The 12,715-nt window shown below is 37.2% G+C and overlaps 1 protein-coding gene across 10 annotated transcripts in view; it reads right to left on the bottom strand.

Moving 5' to 3' along the window:
• Positions 1-12,715, bottom strand: part of LOC149248943 (large ribosomal subunit protein uL29-like) — a 69,698-nt gene that overhangs the window by 18,906 nt on the left and 38,077 nt on the right. For 2 of the 10 annotated variants that reach the window (XM_089458576.1, XM_089458575.1), the window contains exons 4-5: positions 6,560-6,867; positions 4,857-6,446 (exon numbers count right to left, since the gene is read on the bottom strand). The exons of the other annotated variants lie outside the window; for them this stretch is intronic. In XM_089458576.1, coding sequence (XP_089314702.1) covers positions 4,925-6,446; positions 6,560-6,867 — 1,830 coding nt within the window. In that variant the 3' untranslated portion in view covers positions 4,857-4,924. The remainder of the gene's footprint in view (positions 1-4,856; positions 6,447-6,559; positions 6,868-12,715) is intronic. 10 annotated transcript variants of the gene reach the window in all.

A 12,715-nucleotide genomic window follows, 5' to 3' on the forward strand; every position in this document is an offset into this window, starting at 1 on the left:
ACAACACCAATCACATCCACATTCGTATTTGGACTTGCATTTTTTATTTCAGCAATAGTTTTGAAGTGAAAGCTCTAGTAAGGAAACGTTGGATCATCTATGGGGCATGGATTGACAGTGGAAGCAGCAAACAAGTAAATTTCCCATTTGTTCTTGAGGTGGTTGTAGTTTGGGTTTGCTTCTTTGACTGTGCCATTTGAAACAATGTATAGCTGGCCAACTTGAACAAGACTGTAAAGAGATTCGGCCAATTCAGCAAATGCAGAAAGGTGGATCTCTTCCTTATCACGATTGATAAGGTCAAATCCAAAAACTTTTCCTAAGCCTCGCACATTGTTGTAAGTCTTCAATGCTGTTTTTGCAGATGCTCTACCTTGGATTGACCAATACTTTCGGTAAGGATTAAGCGGCTTGAATGGAATAGTTGTAGTTGCCGCCGTAATTAGTGGAGTAACTACAGAGGGCAAGGTGACTTCTACAGATGAAGAGCTATACGAGGATGTACCTGCCTTTGCATGTATTAGTGTTGATGAGTCCTTGGTCAATGCTGCTGTAAGCATTACAACTTCAAGCTCAACCACTCAGATGGACCTTATGAAAACAGATGAGAAATGAATTAATGAAGATTCTTTTTTTTTTTTTGTAATGCAGGAAGCATATGGAAGACAAAAAATAAAAAAGGGTAAATTCAAATGTTGGGCCTTACGAAGAGTTTTGAAGCACCGTGCAAGCTGATTTTTTAAGGAAAATTATTGAGCCAATTTGAATGTCTTCATATGCAACTTGTGGGCTATATGTTGATGGTAGCAAAGTCTTGTGTTGATGTGTTCCATCAGATAGAGTAATGCAGAAGTGTGAGGATGTTGTTTTTAATGATGTAACAGAACCAATATCGATTATCTGGAGTAGTGGTTGAATCTCAGTGGAACCATTCAGCAACAAAGGAATGGCATTTGTAGTCAAGGCTGGCTCCATAATATTAACAGAGGGATTCTTTTTCCATGATAGTAGTACCTGTAATTCATCAAATCACCACAGCACAAAAGTCAAGTAAAGAAAGATGTGATGTGAATGCGGGAACTAATCTAGCAAGGCTAACTTTCGATGGTGAAACAATAATAAGGGCATAAGGTATGAGAGTAAATTGTCATTCACACCAGTGAAACAGGAATCGGCGATTTAGCCGATTAATCGTGATTCCCGCTCGGCTCGGTATGGAAACGATCAGATCCGAATCTTCCGGAGTCAAATCGCGTTTACGGTTTATCGGTTTACGGTTTATCACTTTATCAACCAGCGTTTCTGTTTGTAGCGTTTACGGTTTGTCGGTTTATTCATTCTCCGGCTTATTCACGAGTTCGAGTTATCAATACGTTTAGCTAATATAGGAAGGATAGTATGGACGCGGCTTTCTTCTAGTCAAAAGCGACTTCACATTATTTCAATATCAGAGTCTGAAACGTCATTTGTTTGTGCTAAAATCAACAGATGCAGAATATCATAACCGGGATTGGTTGTGTGCTAGAACCTAGGTAGTCCCAATTGAATTGTTAATTAATAATAAAGTTGGCATTGAATTGTTTTTTACTCAAAACCATCGCTTTGTGTTGATCAATAGTAACAATCTGTATAATTTATGTTTTATTGCAATTGGTTTTTTTAAGTGAATGTGTCCAGCTACCTCCTCGTATAAAATTCATATAATAGAAGGAAACACAATTTTTTCAAATAAAAAGTTATTTACTACCTTTATATTTGCAAACAAGCTCAGAACCATCATAAACTTGAACTCGTGAATCTGCAGACGTTATCAATACGTTTATCGGTTTATCGGTTTGGTAATGCGGCCGGGCATTTTGGTTTATCGGTTTGGTAATGCGGCCGGGCATTTGGTTTTAAATTATAAATACTTTTATTCGACTTTTAATATTTTTAATTATAAAAAATTTTATTAAGCTCGTTTTAAATTATAATGATTTCTATTTAATTTTTAATATTTTAATTATTAAAAATATTTTTATTTGATTTTTTGTTTTTTTAATTATTAAAAATGTGTATATGGTTTTAAATTATAAATATTTTTCTTTAATTTTTGATATTATATTTTATTTTTAATTGTAAAATCGATTTTTATTATATTTACCATTTTTTATATATTTAAATTGATCAAAAACTTGATTGAATTTTGAAAAAAGAAAAACTTAGGCAGGTAACATCATAGTTATTAAAATATATATATATATATATATATATATTTTAATAACTATGATGTTACCTGCCTAAGTTTTTCCTTTTTCAATTCAATGTTACCAGACTCGGAATCGGATCATGTGTGGACTCATAACACATATGAGATACTTATTTATTCATGATATTTTGGACATCTATTGATATTATGCATTGTTTGGACATACCTTTACCCAATATTAACGAAAAATGGTTTTTTTAATTCAATATATGTGTATATTTTTATTTAATGAATTCAACGATTTTTTCCCGATTTTTTCCCGATCCGATTAAAACTCTTCGCTCTTTTGCCTCGCCGATTTATTGCCGATTCCGAGTCTGGTAACTGTGATTCACACCACTATTAAAGATGGGATGACCTTGTAGGTGTTGTCAGTTAAGGTTAGCTTAGGTACAAGTACTAGTTCATCAAAAGATCCATGTGATATTAATTTGGACTCATCTGTTTTTTCAATAGTAACATCTATTGCTTCCATCAATTCTGAGAAGATTTCAAATGTTTGTATATAGCTGCCATCAAGTATGTCTAACACCTCAATGAACTCTATTTGTGTTGCAGTAGTCGATTTCCATTTAATTATACCAGACAGTTTTGGCAAACTCCAACACTTGACACCACTTAATATGGCAAAAGAATCCACACTTGACACCGCTTAATATGGCAAAAGAATCCCCTAACTGGTACCATTCAGGGGCCATACAGAATCTCGGGGGAGTCTTCTAAAATGGTGGTTTCTTTGTCACAGCAAGCTCATCTTCCTACGGAGATAATGGACAAATAAGAGACTATTTGCTGACACTGATTAAAGAAGGGAAATTTAGATCTCTAGTCCCATTTCATCCCAACAGGGAAACTTTACAGATCAAGAAAACATCTCATTGGCAGTGCAAAGTCACTCAAATGCCATGCCTGGGGAGGCTCCACCTAGTGGTGTTGTCTATGTGGATGCTAGCCTTTCACATTGGCTAAAACCTACAGAACCTAGCCTTCTTGCTACAGGAAATTAGCACATGAGCAAGCTCTGCCTGAGCACAGTCAACGGGTATTAGATCCTTCTAGGACAAACGAATTACTACAAGAGATAGAAATTATCCACAGAAGTTTCTAATCACAGCGAACTGCTTCAGTGACAATATCCCTGGCTGTGGACCTCATCAGGAAAGTAACTGAATTTATCATAATTGTTCTTCTAGGTTGCGGATCAGTACAAATAGTTCAGACTCCAGAGAAGCCAGGGTAATTTAATTATTACAGTTGATAATTCAGTTGACATTTGTTGTGGTGCTCAATCTGTTTGTCAAAAATAGCTGCTGATTGAATACAGTACTTGGTGGAACATTGTACTTATTGTGGATGAATGATCAGTCCTATTCAGTATGGATGAATGATCAAGAAAACATCTCATTGGCAGTGCAAAGTCACTCAAATGCCATGCCTGGGGAGGCTCCACCTAGTGGTGTTGTCTATGTGGATGCTAGCCTTTTACATTGGCTAAAACCTACAAAACCTGTTGACAATGGCTACAGAGTGCTTTCATCTCAAAAAGTTGGCAGAGAAAATCTGTCTAAAGGTATAGAATTATCTTCATGACAAAATATCATGGAGTCAGGGACTAATAGACAATGGAATTCTCCACGATCTCCAAACCAACAAGTTGCAACAATTCATGCATGACCATTTTCAGAATCACTTTCACCTCCAAGTACAGATTGTAGACCTGTTTTTGTAGTGCCAGGAATGCAGAATTCGGAAGGTGTTATGGAAATGCAGTCATCACCTTTCAGATCACCCTCAAGAAGTAATGATGAAAGGCCTATTTTGGGGGTCCTATCAATCAAGCAAGAAGCTCCTACTCAAGCTGTATTTCTCAACAAAAGAATCATAGAGTTATAAAGTTCTCATGGCTTGGAAAGTTTTTATAAAGAAGTTCGTTAAAAGATTGAGCATCCTATGTGGACTATTGATGTGTTCCACTAAGAGAAAGGCATTTGTTTGGACAAAGGCAAGTGAAGCTCCATTATTAGTCTTTACTTGATTTTGACAAAACTTTGTGCGTTCAATGTGATAATTCTGGTGTAGAAATTGGAGTATTGATTTAGGAAGGACAACTTGTTGCATATTTTAGTCAGATACCAAATGAAGCTAAAAGGAGGCGGCGCCGCTCGTTTTTATCCGCCTTTTGAGTGTTTTTTGGCATATCTAAACAAGTACAGATCATAAACGAGTATTGCATGTTTGGAGAATGTATTACATGTTTTAGAATTACTTTTTTTTATTTGAACATCGGTGAAGTGTAGGTAGAATAGGTAAAAGGAAAAACATGCAATTAACAGTATTACAAAAACATAAGTTATTATGGCATCTATTATTGGGAGGAGAAGAGCAAGATAACCATTATTTTTCTTTCTTCTGTTCCATTTTTTTTGACAAGATTGAACAATAGCATGAATAGTTTAGCAAGATAGCCATGTAAACAATGAACGGGAAACTCATGTAGTAAGTCTTTACAAATGTTGATATCTATATTATGTAAAATGCAAAGAGTAAACATACATATTTTGGAAAAACTGGAAGAGAGTATTTGCAGCAAAAGTGTGCATTACAATACCATGGGCGTAATTCAGAAATGCCAGTTTATGTACAAGTAGTAGTGTTTGAAGAGACCATAAAAAGCTTTCAAAAGTGGCGAACAACAGGCCGTTTTGAAATGGACATTGCTTGAATGCCATTAAGGGCTTCTTCGCATGCAGAGTCATATTGAATTTCTTCTGAATTTATCAATTCTGGTTGCAAGCGCTCAACACCGTTGAAGTAATCTGTTTTAATGGAAAGTGTTAGCAGGAAGTGGCGTCCTGTAATTCGGCCACAAATTTCTTGCAGATCAGTTGGTTCGATAGAAAGAAGGAACAGGTCTTTTGCCGTGATGCCCATGAGCTCATTTCCTGCGTCATTGAAAGCTGTGACGTTTTGTAGGTGCCCGGTGTGGTCATGTAGCTCAATTTTAAGTTTGTAACGGTAGTCACATTCTGGGAAGTCGCCGTTACATTTTGTACAATGCCAAAGATTGTTAGAATGCTCCACAACCTTTTTCATGCATCGTTTTCCATTAAAATCTAATGGACATGCTAAAAAGTAGAAGTCCGCCATGTGAAGAGCAGTTATCGTTGCACGCACTGAAACCCATATTGCTTTCTTGGAGGTTTGCATGTAAGCAATTTCATGAATTGTCTTTCGTGGTAGGGCACGTTTTGAAGCAACACCATAGTTTCTACTCAAAAATGGGGAAGAAGAGCTATAACCTGTTTCACGGAACCATGCATGTAGTTGATGAGTTTCTTCAACTTGTGGATTTATGATGAGAGTGCTCCTTGGTGTCGTCCCTATTGTGGTGCCATTAAATTCAGATACACGACCTCCTTTGATTGCAAGGATTGGTGGGTTGTCAAAAGAGTAGAATTCAGCAAAGTTTTGTCCTATAAAGTCACAATGGTCTCCCCATAATGTTACATCAATGCTAAAACCAGACTTGTCTTTTAATATGAGTGTTTTCCTTAATGTTTCACTTCCGTCTTTTCGTCGAATTGCTGATGCAGGTGAGGCAGAGGTAACAACACCAATCACATCCACATTCGTATTTGGACTTGCATTTTTTATTTCAGCAATAGTTTTGAAGTGAAAGCTGTGGTAAGGAAACGTTGGATCAACTATGGGGCATGGATTGACAGTGGAAGCAGCGAACAAGTAAATTTCCCATTTGTTCTTGAGGTGGTTGTAGTTTGGGTTTGCTTCTTTGACTGTGCCATTTGAAACAATGTATAGCTGGCCAACTTGAACAAGACTGTAAAGAGATTCAGCCAATTCAGCAAATGCAGAAAGGTGGATCTCTTCCTTATCACGATTGATAAGGTCAAATCCAAAAACTTTTCCTGAGCCTTGCACATTGTTGTAAGTCTTCAATGCTGTTTTTGCAGATGCTCTACCTTGGATTGACCAATACTTTCGGTAAGGATTGAGCGCCTTGAATGGAATAGTTGTAGTTGTCGCCGTAATTAGTGGAGTAACTACAGAGGGCAAGGTATCTTCTACTGATGAAGAGCTATACTGGGATGTACCTGCCTTTGCATGTATTAGTGTTGATGAGTCCTTGGTCAATGCTGCTGTACGCATTACAACTTCAAGCTCAACCACTTGGATGGACCTTATGAGAACAGATGAGAAATGAATTAATGAAGATTCTTTTTTTTTATATAATGCAGGAAGCGTATAGGAGACAAAAAATACAAAAGGGTAAATTCAAATGTTGGGCCTTACGAGGAGTTTTGAAGCACCATGCAAGCTGCTTTTTTAAGCAGAATTATTGAGCCAATTTGAATGTCTTCAGATGCAACTTGTGGGCTATATGTTGATGGTAGCAAAGTCTTGTGTTGATGTGTTCCATCAGATAGAGTAATGCAGAAGTGTGAGGATGTTGTTTTTAATGATGTAACAGAACCAATATCGATTATCTGGAGTAGTGGTTGAATCTCAGTGGAACCATTCAGCAGCAGAGGAATGGCATTTGCAGTCAAGGCTGGCTCCATAATATTAACAGAGGGATTCTTTTTCTGTGATAGTAGTACCTGTAATTCATCAAATCACCACAGCACAAAAGTCTAGTAAAGAAAGATGTGATGTGAATGCAGGAACTAATCTAGCAAGGCTAACTTTCGATGGTGAAACAATAATAAGGGCAGAAGGTATGAGAGTAAATTGTCATTCACACCACTATTAAAGATGAGATGACCTTGTAGGTGTTGTCAGTTAAGGTTAGCTTAGGTACAAGTACTAGTTCATCAAAAGATCCATGTGATATTAATTTGGACTCATCTGTTTTTTCAATAGTAACATCTATTGCTTCCATCAATTCTGAGAAGATTTCAAATGTTTGTATATAGCTGCCATCAAGTATGTCTAACACCTCAATGAACTCTATTTGTGTTGCAGTAGTCAATTTCCATTTAATTATACCAGACAGTTTTGGCAAACTCCAACACTTGACACCGCTTAATATGGCAAAAGAATCCACACTTGACACCACTTAATATGGCAAAAGAATCCCCTAACTGGTATTATTTAGGGGCCATACAGAATCTCGGTGGAGTCTTCTAAAATGGTGGTTTCTTTGTCACAGCAAGCTCATCTTCCTACGGAGATAATGGACAAACAAGAGACTATTTGCTGACACTGATTACAGAAGGGAAATTTAGATCTCCAGTCCCATTTCATCCCAACAGGGAAAGTTTACAGATCAAGAAAACATCTCATTGGCAGTGCAAAGTCACTCAAATGCCATGCCTGTGGAGGCTCCACCTAGTGTTGTTGTCTATGTGGATGCTAGCCTTTCACATTGGCTAAAACCTACAGAACCTAGCCTTCTTGCTACAGGAAATTAGCACATGAGCGAGCTCTGCCTGAGCACAGTCAACGGGTATTAGATCCTTCTAGGACAAACGAATTACTACAAGAGATAGAAATTATCCACAGAAGTTTCTAATCGCAGCGAACTGCTTCAGTGACAATATCCCTGGCTGTGGACCTCATCAGGAAAGTAACTGAATTTATCATAATTGTTCTTCTAGGTTGCGGATCAGTACAAATAGTTCAGACTCCAGAGAGGCCAGGGTAATTTAATTATTACAGTTGACACTACTCAGTTGACATTTGTTGTGGTGCTCAATCTGTTTGTCAAAAATAGCTGCTGATTGAATACAGTACTTGGTGGAACATTGTACTTATTGTGGATGAATGATCAGTCCTATTCAGTGTGGATGAATGATCAAGAAAACATCTCATTGGCAGTGCAAAGTCACTCAAATGCCATGCCTGGGGAGGCTCCACCTAGTGGTGTTGTCTATGTGGATGCTAGCCTTTTACATTGGCTAAAACCTACAGAACCTGTTGACAATGGCTACAGAGTGCTTTCATCTCAAAAAGGTGGCAAAGAAAATCTGTCTAAAGGTATAGAATTGTCTTCATGACAAAATATCATGGAGTCAGGGATTAATAGACAATGGAATTCTCCACGATCTCCAAACCAACAAGTTGCAACAATTCATGCATGACCACTTTTAGAATCACTTTCACCTCCAAGTACAGATTGTAGACCTGTTTTTGCAGTGCCAGGAATGCAAAATTCGGAAGGTGTGATGGAAAAGCAGTCATCACCTTTAAGATCACCCTCAAGAAGTAATGATGAAAGGCCTATTTTGGGGGCCCTATCAATCGAGCAAGAAGCTCCTACTCAAGCTATATTTCTCAACAAAAGAATCATAGAGTTATAAAGTTCTCATGGCTTGGAAAGTTTTTATAAAGAAGTTCGTTAAAAGATTGAGCATCCTATGTGGACTATTGATGTGTTCCACTAAGAGAAAGACATTTGTTTGGACAAAGGCAAGTGAAGCTTCATTATTAGTCTTTACTTGATTTTGACAAAACTTTGTGCGTTCAATGTGATAATTCTGGTGTAGAAATTGGAGTATTGATTTAGGAAGGACAACTTGTTGCATATTTTAGTCAGATACCAAATGAAGCTAAAAGGAGGTTATCTCTCTAAGATCAACATACTATATAATTGTACAAGATTTAAAAATATTGCAGCCATATTTTGTGCACAAGAAGTATATATTGTTAATTTATCATCAGGCCCTAAAATATATAAAATCTCAAGCTAAGTTACCAAGATACAGATACAAATATGGATCCAGATCCAGATACAGATACAGATCCCCAAAAATTTTGAAAATCTAGAATTTGGATGTGGTGGCGAAACAAGAGCAAAAAATATAAAAATACGTTTATAACTAAAAAAAATATCAAAGCCATTCAGGAATCACAACTAATCATAACCAAAGAAGTGATTCCTCATGCATGTTTCTAGTAGTATTAACCATCCATGTATCATAACTGATAATTTGATAAGCTATAAGCATCATTGATATTTGATCATTTTAAGGACCATTTCAGCATAAGCATAAACCAGGTCATACATCATTTTTGTGAGCCATGTCCATATGAACAGTGAATAAAGTGGTTTTCTTGAGGGCTATAGCAGGACTTAATAATAGTGTGGATGAAGTGAGCAACTTCATGGCACATAAAGATAGATCACACCTTGACAGCAGACCTTGACCAAAATCATAGATCAAACCTTCAGAGTAGACATTGAGATCTGATGTTTATAGATCAGACCTCAAGAGCAGATCTCGACAAAAGGATAGATCAGACATTGACCAAGAATAAAGTTTCACGTTTTAGCCTTTAGGCATTTAAGGTTTGGGGAACTTTTCATTAAAAAATCAATTTTGGGGGGGGATCAGGGGGTCAAAATAGCGCTGGAAGTTTGGAAACTGTTTCAAATTTCAAGATCCATTTCCTTTTCGATGGGATCTGTTTCATGGGCTCAAGATCCTTTTCCTTCTCCAAGGGGTCTACTTTTATGACAGAATCACAGATCCACATATCCTTCACACAGGTGTGGAGGATCCAGTAACATGGTACCCAAGCAACTCCATTACAAACACATGGCATATTACATATTTGCAAAGCCATTCCTTTATGTTCCACATAGGAGTGGAAAGTCAATGGTGGCAGTTGGTACATTGAGTGGGATATGTCGTTTGTGAGTATGAATAATGATGTAGTTAGTTTTGAAGCCTCAAAGGATACATATGATGGAAATGATTTCTTTTGCAAAATTGTTGAATTCGGTTTGCCAAAGAAATTTGCAGAATACAGGACTATATATGCCTTTGCCAATGTTGTTAGGCCTAGGGTTCAAATCAATATGGATTTTGTGCTTGGAAGTCTTGAACACAATGAAATGATAAAAAAATTGTCATTACCAACAGATTTCTAAAATGAACCACTTCACTCTATGAAAAAGGATTATTGATGCAAGCAAAGTAATTGAACTATTTTTCGAAGAAGCTTTCGTGCTTGCATAGTTATCCAAAACTATAATTAGTGACAGGGATGCCGTCATACTAACTTTCTATGTCATTTTGGTGGAATTTATTGCAAAAGTTAGATAAAAAGATTCAGTTCATAGCTCCATCTCATATCCACAAGATGATGGGAAAACAGAGGAAATAATTGGACTATCTTTCAAATAAGCTTTTGTGCTTGCATAGCTATCTAAAACTACAATTAGTGACAGGGATACTGCCATACTAACATTCTATGCCATTTTGGAGGACTTTATTGCGAAAGCAAGATAAAAAGGTTTAGTTAGTGCCTAGCTCCACCTAACATCCACAAGATGATGGGCAAACAGAGGAAATAGTTGACCTATTTTTCAAAGAAGGTTCTGTGCTTGCATAGTTATCCAAAGCTATATTTAGTGACAGGGATACTGTCATACTAACTTTCTATATCATTTTGGTTGACTATATTGCAAAAGCTAGATAAAAATATTTAGTGCATAGTTCCACCTAATATGCACAAGATGATGGGCAAACAATGGTGATAAAGTTATAAACAGAAGCCTCAGAAATTTGTTGCAGAATAGTTTTGGTACCTAACACAATGGGACCTCACTTTCCCAGAAGCTAAGTTTGCCACAATTCCCGTGTAAACAAATCCATAGTTCATACTACTTTCAAAACTGTTTACGGAAGAAATCCAAAACTGCCTACAAACTTAGTGGAACTATCAAGTGACGCATATGTCAAACAGGTAGATTCTCTCTGCCAGTTGTTTGTTTAATGTAGCGCCCTGCTTTATGTAGAGGTTTTTTTGGTTGTAAACTCCTCTTGTTGTTGAAATTTGGTACTGGAGGACAGGTGGTTCCCTAAGGCTTTGATCTTTGGCCTAGGGAAAACTGTCCAAAAGAATTTAATTTTTTCTCCTAAAGTGACTTTATAATTTTTATAAAGTCAAATCTAGTTTAAAAGTAACTTTAAGTGATAAAGTTACTAAAGTCTAATTTTAAAGTGACTTTAATAAAGTCAATGTAAAATTAGAAAGGAAAAGTGACTTTGGAAATAAATGACTAAGTGGGTCTTTATTAAAGTGGGGTGAATTAAAAAATAGAAAGTGAGATTTAAATGAGCATTTAATCTCAGCCCTAGATCTCAATCTATTTCAGCCATTGGATTTAGGGATTACCCAAAAGTCACTTAGGGTTAGATTAAGGGAGGAAAAGGAAGAAACGATCATTCATTCTTTCATGAGCAGATTGAGAGAAGGAGAGCAAGGGAGATTTCTGGACAGTGAGGAGGAGGAGGCAGCAGCTTGGCACACATTCCAAGGCAGAGTTTCAGCAAATCCGTACAACGAAGTTTCATCAAGGCGTTGTTTCAGCGAGTTGGAGTTTCAGCAAGTCCGTACAGTGGAGTTTCAGCAAGGCGGAGTTTCAGCAAGGCGGAGTTTCAGCAAGTCGGAGTTTCAGCAAGTCCGTACAACGGAGTTACAACAAGTCGAGGGCAAAAATCCATATAGCTGTACTGCTATTTTTTCGAGGAGGCCGTACAACATTTATTGCTGTTCTGTTTTGCTGTTTGCAAGTTTTTCCAGTTCGCTGTGAGGCACGGAAAACGAGATAAATTGTAAAAGTTTGCTTGCTGATTTTTTGCTGAATATTTCTCACTGTAAAAAGCATTTTCCAGAAATAAGAAGGAGCTCTCGAACTGGTTTTCCCCAAGAGTTGTAGGGGGTTTTTCTAGGGTCACCTTGACCAAAAATCACTGTGTTTAAATGTGTTAAATCGTTGTTTGTATGTGCTGATTTTTATATTTCTGTTTTTTCCAGCATTCTGTAAAATTTCCAAAATTTGTGTTTTCAGCAAAATTTATTTCTCAGTTGTTAAATGTATGAACATGGGAAAGGGCATTTAACTATTTTGGAGAAATAAGGTGAAACTGAAAACCGGGGTGGGAAATGAGAAATTTTTACATGGTATCAGAGCTTGAGTGCTGAAATGCAGTTTGGGACAGCAAGGAGGAAAATTACAGCCTGCTGATTTTTCACTCAGAAAATTACAGCCTGCAGATTTTTCACTCAGAAAATTCCAGCAAGCTGATTTTTCACAAACAGCGGTTTTATCTTTACTACAGCAGTGCTATTTTTCAGTTTTAGGATAGCAGGATGTCATTGGGATTGAGGGTGGAGGATAGGTTGGATGGGCATAGCAATTACAGCGTTTGCAAGGAGAGAATGCAGAGTATCTTTGAGGAGGCAAAAGTCTGGGACATCATGTGCCTACTGATGCCACTCAGTTGGCTGAATATAACAAAAAGAACAACAAGGGTAAGAGATTGATTCTAAACAGAGTCAAAAATCATTGCATTCCTCATGTGAGAGGAAAGAGAAATGCCCATGAGATGTGGACAGCATTGTCCAATCTCTACCAGAGTACCAATGAGTACCGGAAAATGGTCCTGAAGGAGAAGCTGAAGACTATTAAGATGGGTAATGATAGTGCAGCTGGAT

Source organism: Pinus tabuliformis, chromosome 7, assembly GCF_031772625.1.
Source record: "Pinus tabuliformis cultivar Carrire ecotype Pingquan chromosome 7, CPIR1, whole genome shotgun sequence".
Taxonomy (NCBI): Eukaryota; Viridiplantae; Streptophyta; class Pinopsida; order Pinales; family Pinaceae; genus Pinus; species Pinus tabuliformis.